The sequence below is a fragment of the Miscanthus floridulus genome, chromosome 16 (genome assembly GCF_019320115.1).
Source record: "Miscanthus floridulus cultivar M001 chromosome 16, ASM1932011v1, whole genome shotgun sequence".
In the NCBI taxonomy this organism is placed as follows: Eukaryota; Viridiplantae; Streptophyta; class Magnoliopsida; order Poales; family Poaceae; genus Miscanthus; species Miscanthus floridulus.
In genome coordinates this window covers 14,697,647-14,714,470 of record NC_089595.1, presented here as the reverse complement: position 1 = coordinate 14,714,470, position 16,824 = coordinate 14,697,647, and the positions used below count along the sequence as shown (strand labels likewise).

Below are 16,824 nucleotides of genomic sequence, written 5' to 3'. Positions count from 1 at the left end.
CATGATCACTTGATAAACTAGGTTAGCACTTAGGGTTTCATCAATTCACCAAAACCAAACTAGAGCTTTCAACGGGGTGCGCGGCGATTAGGTTTTTGGGGAGCAATCCGCGACTGCTCGTTCATCTTCTTCGTGGAATGTCAAGGCATCTTCTTCCTGGTGATCCGTTCGTGGGACTGCACTGCGAACATCTTCCTACATCGACTTTGGTCCGCGACTTCGAGCAACGCACTATGACGACTAGTGCGAATGGAGCCTCCGATGCCCTCGGCATGGGACCCTCCGCTGGGTACAGTCTAATCTCTGTGATTATTGTATTTTGTATTCTTACTGTATCAATCAGTATGTCATCTATGCATGCTGTAGCGTTCATAAGAAATATACACATGCACATATATACTATCACATACCTGCTGATGTTATATTTCTGGATTAAACTGATAATGAAAATGCCTAAATTCCTAACACGCAGTATGAGCTCCGGCTACTTAGAAGCATTCCCCCATTGGTGTCAAGTTCAATGGTATACGAGCCAAGACCCGGATCAATCAGGCTCTTGTTAGAGGTGAACTAACGATTCAGACCGGTGACCTTATTCCGGCCAAACTTGGCGCCAGGGAGAAAAAAACATCTGTTGGCCTGTTGGGTACTCAAAGCTCTGCCACAACGGAACCGCACTAGATGAGGTTTCCATCAGGGCAAGGTTCCCGCTGTTCAAGAGAACGGCAGTAGTGTTTGCTATCCTTGTTTGTGTCCTATTGACTATGTGAGTGGCCCAAATGATGGGTTCAGTGGCATTGTGGGTTGAGATGACAAGATTGCCATCTGCTGAGATTTTCAGCTCTGTTAGGTTGACCACAGGATCACCGATTGGCGTGTCCCGGTTAGCAACCCAAACAGTGGTAAAGACTGGGATCATATTGTACCATACGCCGAGGTACCAGCCAGGGGAGGCGGTGGTTGTGTACTTACAGGTGATGGCTGAGCCCTGGCTGGAAGAACCCGAGCGCGAACTTGCCGTTTCTGGAGATGAGCTTAGCACCGACAGCAAGCGCTTGGCCTACCGCGAGAGTATCATCATTTGGAGTCGCGGCAGAACATGAAACGGGAGCGTGCAGGGAGGAGAACATTAGGAGAAGCCAAAAGAGTAATGCGCTGAGGGTAGGCATGGTGAAGAGGATGCCTGAACTGGAGAACAGAGGGCAAGCCGGACTGAGTGAAGATGTTTGTATAGATGGATGAAGAAATAGCAAATATGTGTGGGGTGCTGCTCTGCTCCGGTGTTATTATATATAAAGAAGGAGATAGGTTGAGCACAACAGAAGCAGGACATGTTGTTAAAACTGAGATTGCTGATTACGACAGCACTACCAAGAACTATGTGTGCTATAACTATTAACTACATATTTAACTGAGTAGTGGCACTGCAAGTGTGCAACCGCGCCTTCCCTTTAGTCTAGACTCTAGACTAGATTCTAGGCTACAATGGTGGTATCACCGGAGAAACCTCGGGCTAGCTAGTCTATCGGTGCGGGCCTCAAGTCAACTTTGGTCGGAGACAGTGGCTCCTAGTAGTCTAGTGCAGGCTATGATGCAGCCGAGCTAATCCAAAGCATCTCCCGGCCACTTGCCATTTCAGTGATGAGCTAGGCTTCCATTCCGTTCCAATTCCAACGGCAGCTGCCCATGCCATGATCAGGTCAGTGTCAATCCCGAGGCTTCCACCGAGGTAACGGCTGCTTCCAATTTTGACCAAAACGAGGTGGAGCACAAACACACGGTTCATCGAGTAGCTAGCTAGCTCTACAAGAAGATGCAGGGCACACAGCTGACAGCTCAAATGGTTTCAGATTTTGAAACGGAAAAAGTCTACTTAACTCCCCACCTTTCATACTTGGTCTACTTCACCCCCCAACTATGAAACCGTCTGTTTTACTCCCTGAACTTTTCAAAACCGTCTATTTTACCTCCTGGGCGGTTTTCAGCGGCGGTTTTACTACAGTAACAGCGGGTAAAATAGACGGTTTTGAAAAGTTCAGAGGTAAAACAGACGGTTTCGTAGTTTGAGGGGTGAAGTAGACCAAGTATGAAAGGTGAGGGGGTTAAGTAGACTTTTTCCATTTTGAAACTGCGAGTTTCGTGTTGGGATCACTTACTTGAAGTTAAAGCAGTGTTCGGCTAGTATGAAAAAAAAGAAATATATCATAAATTAAAAAGGAAAAAACAAAAGTGAATGAAAATAGGAAGTTCTCTGAATAAAAAACAACTAGTAACATCTATCTATAAATAAAATAAAAGTCTTTAAACGTGGTGATTGCTCCTGTATATCAACAGTCCCCCGCCATTTCCTTCACCTAGATCCCATTCATCTACAGTGAATGCGCGTTGGCCGTCTGATCCGGCATGTCCCCAGCAGATGGTCGCCACGCCCTCCTCTAGCAGCCCCACCCGCCCACACTGTCCAGCATCCAACCCTCACGGGGCCCCACAGCCCAATAACTCATCGTCTGCCTCAAACGTGTCACAACGGTGCCTCAAGAAATGTGCAGCGGCGACGGCAACGAGCAACTCCACCGCGCCTGCATCCCGACGCGCAGCGGCGATGGCAACGGCGACCTCCACCGCGCCTGCACCCGAGTGGCAGAGACCAACTCCACCGCTGCGACATCACCCCGCCAGAGCGCCGCCCCACCTGTGCACTCCGCCCGCCGCGCGGCGCGGCCGTCCCGCCCCGCAGCTCCGCCGCGACGTAGCTCGGCAAATTGAAATCTGATTTAAATAATAAAAAAATACTCATCATTCTCCCTCGTCTCTAGTGTATCCCTCACTTCTACCTCTCTTGGTCCATCAGTCTCCCTAGTCCCTAGTGTACCTCGTCTCTAGTTATAATTTGGAGTTGTAAAATTTTCATTGGCATCACTCATGCTATGGCATGATTGCCTGAGTCCATGCACATCACGACTCCGCACGCTCAGGCATGAGACTTGCATTCCACAACTATCAACCTCACAGCAGATGTAGACAACAGCAACCTGTTTAAAGTGATTTTTTAATCTCCAAACAATTTTCCATACTGAACTAATCCTTTGTTGCACCTATCACTTATTATAGGCCTTGTAATTCATTTGATTTAATTAATTGATACTATAAGGACAGACGAAGTCTAATTAAATCCAATAAAGATACATAGCTAGCTCATTATAATCGCTATGGACAAGTTCAGATGGCCGCATAACAAGTTGAACGTATTGTTGCAATTAATGCACCGACATCTTTGCTAGGCTAATTTAAAACAAGAAAACAAATCAATTACTATTTTGCTACTCTGGTTATTTATAGAGGTGACATTCAAAAAAATATCTTTTGTATAGCATCAGTAGACGGACCTACCAGGTGTTCCGCAACCATTCACAACACCCGTGGGTTTGGCGCAGCGGCCAGCGGGTTGTGGATGAAGGGAACAGTTGCATCATGGCCGGGAACATGTCCGTTCCCCTCGCGGGCATCATCATCATGCAGTGCCCCTCTGTTCTGGTTAGACTGCGACTTCAGACGGCCAATAGTCCACACATAATGAACAAAAAAGCATCAAATCCTAATTTATTGTACTGAAAATATAGATGACTAGGAGTTGCCGTATGTTTCAGGGTCTTTCATTAATAAGAGCAAAGTATAATAAGGGGCTATAAGCAGGCTGAATGCTGAGGTGGAGGAGAGAATGAATGAGAGAGAGAAGAAACAGGTTGTAACCTTATTCTGTGAGAAAGACAAGTGGGCCATGTATTAATTGTGAAGATATAATTACTATATGAGTGGGTTAAGAAGTATGCTGTAAAGATTCATACATCCAGTAGCCCGTTGTATTATTAACCTTGCTCTAAAGAGATGCATCTGTAGCTCTCATTTGTTGACTGGGTGAAACCCTGGTTATAACAGAACTAGTTTATTCGACCGTCCGTTCGACCGAATAAATATGAACACTTATCTCGATAGTTACTCGGATATCCGTATTTTTTTCGGATACGGATAATAAAACGGATATCTTAGGCGGATATCAAATACGGATGTAATATCATCGATATCCGGCGGATATCGGATAATCCGATTAAGTATCGGATATATCCGGATATTCCAAACGGATATTATCCGGATATTATTCAAACGACCTTGGATGGAGAAATGATCTAAAATTTGAACCGTCCAAACTTTCTCAAATGGAAAGTTGACCAAAACAACAATTGTAGATCTTGATGAGTTGAACAAACTTGGTATTCAAAACTTTTCAATTTGAAGTCATTTAGAGTTCATAATACTAGAGTCAAAGTGTTGTTTTTTCATTTGACCAAATTTGACTTGGTCAAACTTGCTCAAATGAGACACTAAATGACCTCAGATGAAAAAAAACTCTGAATACCAAGTTTGATCATCTCAGCAAGATCTACAATTGTTACATAGCTCATTTTCCCATTTGAGAAAGTTTTATCAAATACTAGTCACAAATTCTTCAATCTCATAGACTTTCTAAAACTGTCACACACTTGTGAAATTTGAACTACATTTTATTTAAACTTTCTCAAATGAAAAAATGGCCTATATAAGGATTGTAGATCTTGATGATCTGAACAAACTTGGTATTCAAAACTTTTCAATTTGAGACAATCTAGGGTTCCGAAAACTAGTTTGTAGGCGTCGAAATTTAAAAATCACAAATTTGAACCGTCCAAACATTCTCAAATGGAAAGTTGACCAAAACAACAATTGTAGAGCTTGATGAGTTGAACAAACTTGGTATTCAAAACTTTTCAATTTGAAGTCATTTAGAGTTCATAATACAAGAGTCAAAGTGTTGTTTTTTCAATTGACCAAATTTGACTTGGTCAAACTTGCTCAAATGAGACACTAAATGACCTCAGATGAAAAAACTCTGAATACCAAGTTTGATCATCTCAGCAAGATCTACAATTATTACATAGCTCATTTTCCCATTTATGAAATTTTTATCAAACACTAGTCACAAATTCTTGAATCTCATATAGACTTTCTCAAACTATGTCACACACTTATGAAATTTGAACTATATTTTATTCAAACTTTCTTAAATAAAAAAATGTCCTATATAAGGATTGTAGATCTTGATGATCTGAACAAACTTGGTATTCAAAACTTTTCAATTTGAGACAATCTAGGGTTCCAAAAACTAGTTTGTAGGCATTGAAATTTAAAAATCACAAATTTGAACCAACCAAACTTTCTCAAATGGAAAGTTGACCAAAACAACAATTGTAGAGCTTGATGAGTTGAACAAACTTGGTATTCAAAACTTTTCAATTTGAAGTCATTTAGAGTTCATAATACTAGAGTCAAAGTGTTATTTTTTTCATTTGACCAAATTTGACTTGATCAAACTTGCTCAAATGAGACACTAAATGACCTCAGATGAAACAACTCTGAATACAAAGTTTGATCATCTCAGCAAGATCTACAATTATTATATAGCTCATTTTCCCATTTATGAAATTTTTATCAAACACTAGTCACAAATTCTTGAATCTCATATAGACTTTTTAAAACTGTCACACACTTATGAAATTTGAACTATATTTTATTCAAACTTTCTTAAATGAAAAAATGTCCTATATAAGGATTGTAGATCTTGATGATCTGAACAAACTTGGTATTCAAAACTTTTCAATTTGAGACAATCTAGGGTTCTGAAAACTAGTTTGTAGGCGTCGAAATTTAAAAATCACAAATTTAAACCATCCAAACTTTCTCAAATAGAAAGTTAACCAAAACAACAATTGTAGAGCTTGATGAGTTGAACAAACTTGGTATTCAAAACTTTTCAATTTGAAGTCATTTAGAGTTCATAATACTAGAGTCAAAGTGTTGTTTTTTCATTTGACCAAATTTGACTTGGTCAAACTTGCTCAAATAAGACACTAAATGACCTCAGATGAAACAACTCTGAATACAAAGTTTGATCATCTCAGCAAGATCTACAATTATTATATAGCTCATTTTCCCATTTATGAAATTTTTATCAAACACTAGTCACAAATTCTTGAATCTCATATAGACTTTTCAAAACTGTCACACACTTGTAAAATTTGAACTATATTTTGTTCAAACTTTCTTAAATGAAAAAATGTCCTATATAAGGATTGTATATCTTGATGATCTGAACAAACTTGGTATTCAAAACTTTTCAATTTGAGACAATCTAGGGTTCCGAAAACTAGTTTGTAGGCATCGAAATTTAAAAATCACAAATTTAAACCATCCAAACTTTCTCAAATGGAAAGTTGACCAAAACAGCAATTGTAGAGCTTGATGAGTTGAACAAACTTGGTATTCAAAACTTTTCAATTTGAAGTCATTTAGAGTTCATAATACTAGAGTCAAAGTGTTGTTTTTTCAATTGACCAAATTTGACTTGGTCAAACTTGCTCAAATGAGACACTAAATGACCTCAGATGAAAAAACTCTGAATACCAAGTTTGATCATCTCAGCAAGATCTACAATTATTACATAGCTCATATTCCCATTTATGAAATTTTTATCAAACACTAGTCACAAATTCTTGAATCTCATATAGACTTTCTAAAACTATGTCACACACTTATGAAATTTGAACTATATTTTGTTCAAACTTTCTTAAATGAAAAAATGTCCTATATAAGGATTGTAGATATTGATGATCTGAACAAACTTGGTATTCAAAACTTTTCAATTTGAGACAATCTAGGGTTCCAAAAACTAGTTTGTAGGCGTCGAAATTTAAAAATCACAAATTTGAACCATCCAAACTTTCTCAAATGGAAAGTTGACCAAAACAACAATTGTAGAGCTTGATGAGTTGAACAAACTTGGTATTCAAAACTTTTCAATTTGAAGTCATTTAGAGTTCATAATACTAGAGTCAAAGTGTTGTTTTTTCATTTGACCAAATTTGACTTGGTCAAACTTGCTCAAATGAGACACTAAATGACCTCAGATGAAACAACTCTGAATATCAAGTTTGATCATCTCATCAAGATCTACAATTATTACATAGCTCATTTTCCCATTTATGAAGTTTTTATCAAACACTAGTCACAAATTCTTGAATCTCATATAGACTTTCTAAAACTATGTCACACACTTGTGAAATTTAAACTATATTTTGTTCAAACTTTCTTAAATGAAAAAATGTCCTATATAAGGATTGTAGATATTGATGATCTAAACAAACTTGGTATTTAAAACTTTTCAATTTGAGACAATCTAGGGTTCCAAAAACTAGTTTATAGGCGTCGAAATTTAAAAATCACAAATTTGAACCATCCAAACTTTCTCAAATGGAAAGTTGACCAAAACAACAATTGTAGAGCTTGATGAGTTGAACAAACTTGTTATTCAAAACTTTCCAATTTGAAGTCATTTAGAGTTCATAATACTAGAGTCAAAGTGTTGTTTTTTCATTTGACCAAATTTGACTTGGTCAAACTTGCTCAAATGAGACACTAAATGACCTCAGATGAAAAAACTCTGAATACCAAGTTTGATCATTTCAGCAAGATCTACAATTGTTACATAGCTCATTTTCCCATTTGATAAATTTTTATCAAACACTAGTCACAAATTCTTGAATCTCATATAGACTTTCTAAAACTATGTCACACACTTGTGAAATTTGAACTATATTTTATTCAAACTTTCTCAAATGAAAAAATGGCCTATATAAGGATTGTAGATCTTGATGAGATGAACAAACTTGGTATTCAAAACTTTTCAATTTGAGACAATCTAGGGTTCCGAAAACTAGTTTGTAGGCGTCAAAATTTAAAAATCACAAATTTGAACCGTCCAAACTTTCTCAAATGGAAAGTTGACCAAAACAACAATTGTAGAGCTTGATGAGTTTAACAAACTTGGTATTCAAAACTTTTCAATTTGAAGTCATTTAGAGTTTATAATACTAGAGTCAAAGTGTTGTTTTTTCATTTGACCAAATTTGACTTGGTCAAACTTGCTCAAATGAGACACTAAATGACCTCAGATGAAAAAACTTTGAATACCAAGTTTGATCATCTCAACAAGATCTACAATTGTTACATAGCTCATTTTCCCATTTGAGAAAGTTTTATCAAACACTAGTCACAATTTATTGAATCTCATATAAACTTTCTAAAACTATGTCACACACTTGTGAAATTTAAACTACATTTTGTTCAAACTTTCTTAAATGAAAAAATTGCCTATATAAGGATTGTAGATCTTGATGATATGAACAAACTTGGTATTTAAAACTTTTCAATTTGAGACAATCTAGGGTTCCGAAAACTAGTTTGTAGGCGTTGAAATTTAAAAATCACAAATTTGAACCATCCAAACTTTCTCAAATGGAAAGTTGAGCAAAACAACAATTGTAGAGCTTGATGAGTTGAACAAACTTGGTATTCAAAACTTTTTAATTTGAAGTCATTTAGAGTTCATAATACTAGAGTCAAAGTGTTGTTTTTTCATTTGACCAAATTTGACTTGGTCAAATTTGCTCAAATGAGACACTAAATGACCTCAGATGAAAAAACTCTGAATACCAAGTTTGATCATCTCAGCAAGATCTACAATTGTTATATAGCTCATTTTCCCATTTGAGAAAGTTTTATCAAACACTAGTCACAAATTCTTAAATCTCATATAGACTTTCTAAAACTATGTCACACACTTGTGAAATTTGAACTACATTTTGTTCAAACTTTCTCAAATAAAAAAATGGCCTATATAAGGATTGTAGATCTTGAATCCATGACCATGACTCCATGAGACCCATGAAGCCATGAGCTTGGCTATTTCTACTCATGCCGTGAAGATTGGTGCTTGTATGATATTTGATGTATGATGTATCTGTATCTTTATCTTATTTGTTGCTTTACTCTTTAGTCTTTCAGCTTAATCTAGATGGATTATGGACTCATAGAGTGGTGTAATGGTTTGCGCACGTGTGTGTGTGTGTGTGTGTGTGTATATATATATATATATATATATATATATATATATATATATATATATATATATATATATATATATATATATATATATGTGCTGCTTTTACTCAATATCCGAATAGATATTTGTATCCGACCTTCTCCGAATCCGATTCATACCGTATTCGATACTCATTATTCGTATCCGTAACCGAGTTAATCCGTATTCGTATATGTATCCGAACGCTATCCGTGTCCGAATCCGAATCCGAATAGAAATATGAAAACAAATATAATATGAGTGATATCCGTTCGTATCCGATCCGTTTTCATCCATAAATATTTCAAACAGAACTAGTTTATGACCTACTATAAGTCTGAGGGTCGCCATTGCCATACATCTAGTCAGTGGTCACCGCAGGTCAGACTTAACACTCATCATTTCTTCACACTCATCGTCTGAGGGTTTATTTGTTTGAGCTGTATCTTTTGGACTTTTCACTCAAAAGTTAACTTTTTTATTTTTGGTTTTGGTTTTTTTTTGTTATTGGCTTTTATAATAAAGTTTGAGCTTGTCGGCGCACCAAAAGCTAAAAGACTTTTCAGAACTAAGTTCATTTCCTCGTAAACTAGCTTTGTAGTTTTCCAAAAGACAGCTCATTTGTTTCAGCTTTTGGCTTTTGGCTGAAAGAAGCCAAATAAAAACTGAAACAAAGATGACCTTAACAGGAGGAAAGCACAAAACTATGAAAAATAATAATACGAAAGGGGTTTTTCATAAAATTCAGCATTCAATGTCTTCCGCAGAGCCTCCCCCGTTCATCACTCTACCTTGCAAGTAGGAGTATATATTTTGACAAGAGTTGCTCAGACACCTACGCTGTACGCTAGCTACTCTACCTTCGATCCTTCATAGAGCACGTTCATTATGAGGTAACTTTTAATCTTTAGCCTGTTTATTGCATCGTTTTCTGCAATGTTTTTCTTCATGATGTTCTGAAACCCCATATTGTCTTCTTGACTGTTCTCTCTCGCATTCTTATGGATAGGATGTGATGTTTTTACATATGCTTGCATATATTTTGATTGGTATATATCTAATAATTCTGCGTCATGTGCTATCAATATAAGCCCAATAAATTTTGTTTCTATGCAAATCCTGCTACTATTTCTTTTTGTTAACTTTATTATATTTGGTAGTCCTTGTTTCCTAATCTAATCGTATTCTCTGGTCTATTTGCTTCTATCTCAATTTGGCAATATTTTTTCACCAGTGAGATTGGAACGTTTCTATTTCATTTTGTATAGTTCAGGCACTATGAAGATCTTTGGTTCTTACTACAAGTGTACTATATACCTTCTAAGATTGTACTCTCTTTGTTCTAATAAAATAACTAAGGCTCTTAGGGTTTCCGAACGCTCCAAGTTGTTGGCCAGTAGTCCCAGCCTTCACATTTACAACAGACGTCCAAATCAGCTCCTGTAGAGGCTTTGCAGGGTGTCATAGTAGCTTGTAGAGGTAATAGATGTTTGAGAGCGCATTGTGTGCTTGTGGCTAAAAAGCAGACCATACTAGGAGAAATAAACAGGCTAAGGCTGCAACAAAAAAAAAACTACAAACCTGCAGTGCCTATAACATGACTATGAATAGCATGTGATTAGTGGTTTCAAAACTCATATACCAAATTTCAACAAAAAAAAACTCATATATCTACGTGGCCTCTCACTTTATAATGAGGCTAACATCACTGCGCTGTGGTTGCCCTTAGAAACAAGGTGAGGGCATGTTTGGAACGCGAGAAAAATTTCATGTTCACACGTTTCTCCAATGAAATTAAACAGATTTTCATAAAATTTTCTGCATAGTTCTTGTGAAAATCTTGCATTTCAAGCAGGCTCTCAGCAAATTTTCTATTTCCTATGTTTTTCCTATAAAATGAACTAATTCATACATGATTTGTGTAAATTTCCTCCGTTCCAGAAAGGTCCTAACAAATTATCCAAGGTTAAACTATCCTAAATATAACTAAACTTGTAATACTAAAGTTTATGATAGCAAATAAACATTACTATTAGATTTATCACAAAATATATTTTAATATTATAGCAGTTCTATTTTTTTAACCGTACCGTCTCAATGCTAGAACGTTACTTTTACTCACGTGGCAATGACATGTCATCTCACCTGGCCAGCGGAGCAGGGCACGTGAAATGACATCCCTACCACTAGCTTCTCTCCCCTGCCTCAGCTTCTTCATTCGTTCACTAGCATTTGCCCGTGCGTTGTTATGGAAGCCGTTGCCATTATATCATCAATGCTCAAATTCACCCATACTTCTAAGTGATCATTCATAGAACAAACATAAAATTCTAAACTGAGCTTGAAGCAAATTGGAAACTGGAGCAACGTAAATCTTCACAGGATGTTCGGTCTTTATAAGCACTCTGCCTTACGTGTGTTCTTTTACGAGCTTCATTAAAACCTACAGAAAGGTTGGCAGCGCCCACTGTACTCATGCAGAACAGCATAAAGTATTTGAAAATACCCTTATGGAGAACAATCTTCTTTACAGCATGTATAGATACTTATTAACGGTTGACAGTAAAAAATGAAAGGTAAAAAAAACTGCTGGCTTGCTGCGCTAGGACACAGCTGCTATAGCCTTGTGGATTACCGTCGATGGATGAAGATGACTGCATAACCAGCCTTTAAGAAGTAACTGCATCACCAGAAAAAAATGGAAATCAGTACTTGGGAGTACTTACTATTCATCAAACTGTTGTTGTACTGGAAAGAGACTATTCATACTTTCAGTGAAAATATGGTTTTTTTCCATATGCTAATTACCAGGGTCAAAACAAACCTTGAGAAATCAAAAGGAATACCTGTAAACTTTTTTGAGCCCAGATTTTTGAGGACGTCACAAACACAATAGATATGTGCGCCATCTAGAATTCAATAATTGCATCCTCACAAAATTGAACCAAGATCAGTAGACAAATGCATCAACTTTCTGTTTGTGAGAGGACCTCCTTGCAATGCATCATCATCAGGTTTTATCCTACTAACTAAACAAGGAGAACAAGAAAGTGATCATGTCAAATTCTGTACTGAGTATGAGAAGATAATGCATCATCATCAGTGTAAGTCTCCAGGTATGGCCAGACTTCAAAACGCGAGATCCACTTGCGAACAATTCCATTCTCAGTTCTGAATGGCACAAGGATATGGCAGTGCTCAGTGCCAAGGACCTTCTCAAGATGCTGGCCGCAGATTGTCCCAGTTGCATTAGGGAGCAACCTGGTGAGCTGTATAAGCCAAAGAAGGTTCATTATTGCAACGATTAAGCTGTCATGCTTTGCTTTAACACATTAGACATCACACTGGATCTTTGGTGTGATGTCAAGATGGGACTGCTTGATCCTCAGCAGCATTTCATTCTCCATAGCACAGACTTGATCCAAAATATAGACAACCTGTAGGTAATAATAGATAGATTGATGAGAACAAGTTCAGTGTTCTAACTAAATATCCATGTAAAAACTGAGTAAGAATTTTACTTGGCAAAACAGTATTATAGACATTGAATTGTGTCTTCCAATTGCTAAAAAAGAGTAAAACACAGAACAACCACAATTTTACAGCGCTTGCATCACAGATCAGCCTTAATGAATCGTAATTTCTACTTCGCTAACACTTTGTTACTTGACTATCTGCAATATTAAATTAAGCAAACAAATGAAATATTGGCGTGAAGGAAGTTGAGCGAGGGCGGCGGCCAGAGGAAGGCGCCCGGGCGGTGCGGAGGGCGACGTCCTGGCGGCGCGAAGGGAGTCCCTGTGGGGGAGGGCAGCGGGGCCGGGCGGCTGCTGAGCGGCGCGGAGGGAGTCGCAGTGGAGGGCGGCGCGAAGGTGGCGCGGGACGGGATACGGTGGCGGCGGCGTCGAGCACGATTGGGTCCGGGCGTGGGGAGCACTCGGCGGCGGGAGCAGGAGTCGAGCGAGAGGCGAGGGGCGGCGAGGTTGAGGGCAAGGCACGTAGCGGGGGGAGTCGGGGGTTGTGTGGGATCGGGGAGGTAGGGAGTGGGAGGCACGTTGAATTGACTGTTGCGTCTTTCATCTTTTTAGGAGTAGAGATTTCGGATCCTGCTGCTCGGGCCTTGCTCACCGAACAAGCCCTCATTCCTAAGGAAACAATAATTCCTGGTGGGAATTGTTCTAGGCAAGCATTCCAAAGATGCCTTAGGAACGGATCCAGTAACAATTCCACTATGCAAATTAGTGAAGCATTCCAACTATGAATTATTCCAGGCCCTCATATTCCTAAGCAACCAAACAAGCCCTTAGTGAAATCTGATGCAGGGTACTCCCTCTGTTGCTAAATAAATCAATTCCTAAAATCCGTGCCAGTCAAACTTTTTAAGTTTGACCAACTTTATAGAAAAGACTAAGAACATCTATGACATAAAATTAACATATTATGAAAATATATTCTATAGTAAATCTAATGATACTAGTTTAATATCATAAATCTTAATTTTTTTCTATAAATTCGCTCAAAGTTTAAAAAGTTTGACTTAAGACAACTCTAGGGATCTATTTATTCAGGAGCACGTAATAATAATGTGGTGGCTGTCTTTCTATCGGTTCATTTTGCATCCAGTCAACCATATGCACTAGCCCTTCTAAAGGAAACTGATATATAGGTCATTGTTGCTCCAATCTATATGTGGCCTGAAACTTAAAAAAAATGGAAGGATCCCGTCTCTTTTCCAGAACATAAAAAGTAGTTTTGTTCTCCAGCTAACTTTTGTCCCATTTGTAGATTTCAGACCATAGTATTAGTTTTTATCGTTTTTTAATTGTTCTTGCAAAAAATTCGATATAATTTCTTTATACTGTTCTTATCTTATTGCAGGTATAACTTGACAAATCTGAATCCACCTTGGTGACGGAACAAAGACTAGAAAAGTACTATCCAACCGCCCTTCACTTTCTCTGATTCTCTTTCTTGCCCAGAACCCGACATGGAAAGGTCTAACTCTATGGTATGACGAAGTTCTTCCTAGAGCTATATTGCAGCAAAACTGATATGAAGAGATCCTCAGACAAACTTTATTCTTAAGACACCGACCACAGCAATGGCGTGCCATATCTTTCTACTAGTTACCCTCACACTGTTATGCACCATAGAGGCCGATAACAGCTCCATCGGCTCTGGCCAAATCCGTCTAGATTGTGGAGCCTCCACACCAACGGATGGTGATTCTGATGATCGAACATGGCACAGTGACATAGATTCCGAGTTTGCACCATCACTGGAAGGCTCTGCGATTGCTTTAGACCCTTTTCTAATCACCACTGTTCCTTACAAGACTGCTCGGATCTTCACCTCAAGTTACACTTACTCATTTCCTGTTAGGCCAGGACGCATGTTTCTGCGCCTCTACTTCTATCCTACCACTTATGGCAACTATGCTCCTTCAAATGCCTGCTTTCGTGTCACAGCGAGCAACCTAGTCATTTTTGAAAACCCCTGTGCTTCCCAAACTTCTTTGGCAGCTAATGTCAGCTTGTTCCTTGAGTACTCCTTAAATGTTACTTCAGGTAACCTACACCTCAGCTTCAGCCCATCCACCCACCATAAAGGGTCTTATGCATTTGTGAATGGGATTGAAATTGTGCCCACACCTGACCTTTTCACAACAACAATACCAACACTAGCCAATGGTGGAAACCCTGATCCATTCCCTATTGATCCTGCAACAGGGTTTCAAACAATGTACCGGCTTAATGTAGGGGGGCCGTACATCTCTCCGCATGATGATATTGACTTTTACCGTACATGGTACGAGGACAGTCCTTACTTATATAATGGTGCTCGTTCAGTTTGCCCCCTGATTAACGACGATATTACCGTCACCTATACACCCAGTGTACCAAACTACACTGCACCAGTTGATGTCTATTTTACTGCTCGGTCAATGGGACAAGATGCACAAGTCAACCTGAAGTATAATCTTACATGGATATTACCAATTGATGCTGGGTTCTATTACCTCCTAAGGTTCCATTTCTGTGAGAACCAGTATCCAATAACTAAGGTCAACCAGAGGTCATTCTTTATCTACATAAATAACCAGACAGCACAAGAGGAAATGGATGTCATTGCATGGAGTGGAGGAATCGGCAGAACAGCGTATACAGACTATGCTATCATCACATCCGGTACTGGTCAGACGGACCTGTGGGTTGCCCTTCACCCGGATCTTACGACAAGGCCAGAGTATTATGATGCAATATTGAATGGTCTTGAAGTCTTTAAGCTACAGAATTATCAAGACAACAGTCTTGCTGCACTTCAGCCACCCCTTCCCCCACCACCATCACCACCTGATCATGTGGAACCTAATAATGACAAGCCTGCAGGTGCAAGAAAAAGAAACTCAAAGGGTGCTGTCCCAGCAACCATAGCTGGAACTGTTGGTGCTTTTGCTCTTCTGCTGTTGACCTGTTTTGGCAAGTACATCATCAGCAGATGGAAAGAGATAGCAAGGAACTATAGAACAAGGACCGGCAACAAGCACTTGATGACTCCTCAAGTTGAGGGCAACAATCTGCCGTCAGTTATGTGCCACCACTTCACCTTCAAGCAAATCCAGGCAGCCACTAATAACTTTGATGAAACCTTTCTCCTTGGCAAGGGTGGTTTTGGGAATGTATACCGTGGAAAGATAGATGGTGGTGTTCAGGTGGCGATTAAGCGCGGCAACCCACTGTCTCAGCAAGGCCTGCGTGAGTTCCGAAATGAGATTGGGACATTGTCCATGCTTCGCCACCGCCACCTTGTATCTCTTATTGGATACTGCGAGCAGAACAATGAGATGATCCTAGTTTATGATTACATGGCTCATGGTACCCTTCAGGAGCAACTCTACAGCACCAAAAGAAGGTCACCTCTGCCCTGGAAGCAACGCCTTGAGATCTGCATCGGTGCGGCTCAAGGGCTCCAGTATCTGCACACTGGTGCGAAGCAAACGATCATCCATCGTGATGTTAAGACTGCCAACATTCTCTTGGATGACAAGTTCGTGGCAAAGGTCGCAGACTTCGGGCTATCGAAGGCCAGTCTAGACGTCGATGACACCCATGTAAGCACAGCGGTGAAGGGCACCTTTGGGTATCTCGATCCTGAGTACTTCCGGAGGAAGCAACTCACCAGGAAATCTGATGTGTACGCTTTTGGGGTTGTGCTGTTTGAGGTTCTGTGCGCGCGCCCTGTGATTAACATTCAGCTTCCTGAGGAGCAAGTGAGCCTGCGTGAGTGGGCACTGTCTTGCCAGAAGAACGGCGTGCTCAGTGAGATCATTGACCCTCATCTCCAGGGGGAAATAACTCCTGAGTGCTTCAGGAAATTCACAGAGACTGCTGAGCAGTGTGTTGCTGATCAGAGCATTGATAGGCCATCCATGGGTGATGTACTTTCAAACCTCCAGGTCGCTCTCCAGCTGCAGGAGAGGACAGGGGTAAATAATAGCAATGGTGAGGTGCCATTGTCAATTGCAAAGACAAAGGTGGATTCGGCAGCAGGTCCATCAACAAATTCAACAATGAGCATCACAGGACAAGGGGTCGTCTTCTCAGATATGACACATACTGAAGGACGGTGACGGCAAAGTTCAGGTCATTTTGTATTCAATAATACTGTGATGCCACTGCTTCTTCATCTCTGTAATCATATGTGTGTGTATACTTAATACTGCGATCCTAGAAGAAATTGCCTTTTGTATGGCTACACTTACATGGAACACTCAATGAAATGCTATCATGGTATCTGGCTGATGCATCAACAAT

General features: G+C 39.4%; 1 protein-coding gene and 2 pseudogenes across 1 annotated transcript; 1 reads left to right on the top strand and 2 right to left on the bottom strand.

The window, feature by feature from the left end:
- Nucleotides 1-16,824, bottom strand: part of LOC136510315 (G-type lectin S-receptor-like serine/threonine-protein kinase At2g19130) — a 38,904-nt pseudogene that overhangs the window by 18,383 nt on the left and 3,697 nt on the right.
- Nucleotides 454-1,130, bottom strand: LOC136513493 (G-type lectin S-receptor-like serine/threonine-protein kinase At4g27290; annotated as a pseudogene).
- On the top strand, nt 13,705-16,803 carry LOC136512807 (receptor-like protein kinase FERONIA). The gene has a single exon (XM_066506806.1). The coding sequence runs from the start codon at nt 14,112-14,114 to the stop codon at nt 16,638-16,640; it is 2,529 nt and encodes an 842-aa protein (XP_066362903.1). The 5' UTR covers nt 13,705-14,111; the 3' UTR covers nt 16,641-16,803.

Excerpts from the sequence above, each read along its gene's own strand:
- LOC136512807 (XM_066506806.1), top strand. The coding sequence starts at position 14,112 with ATGGCGTGCCATATCTTTCTACTAGTTACCCTCACACTGTTATGCACC.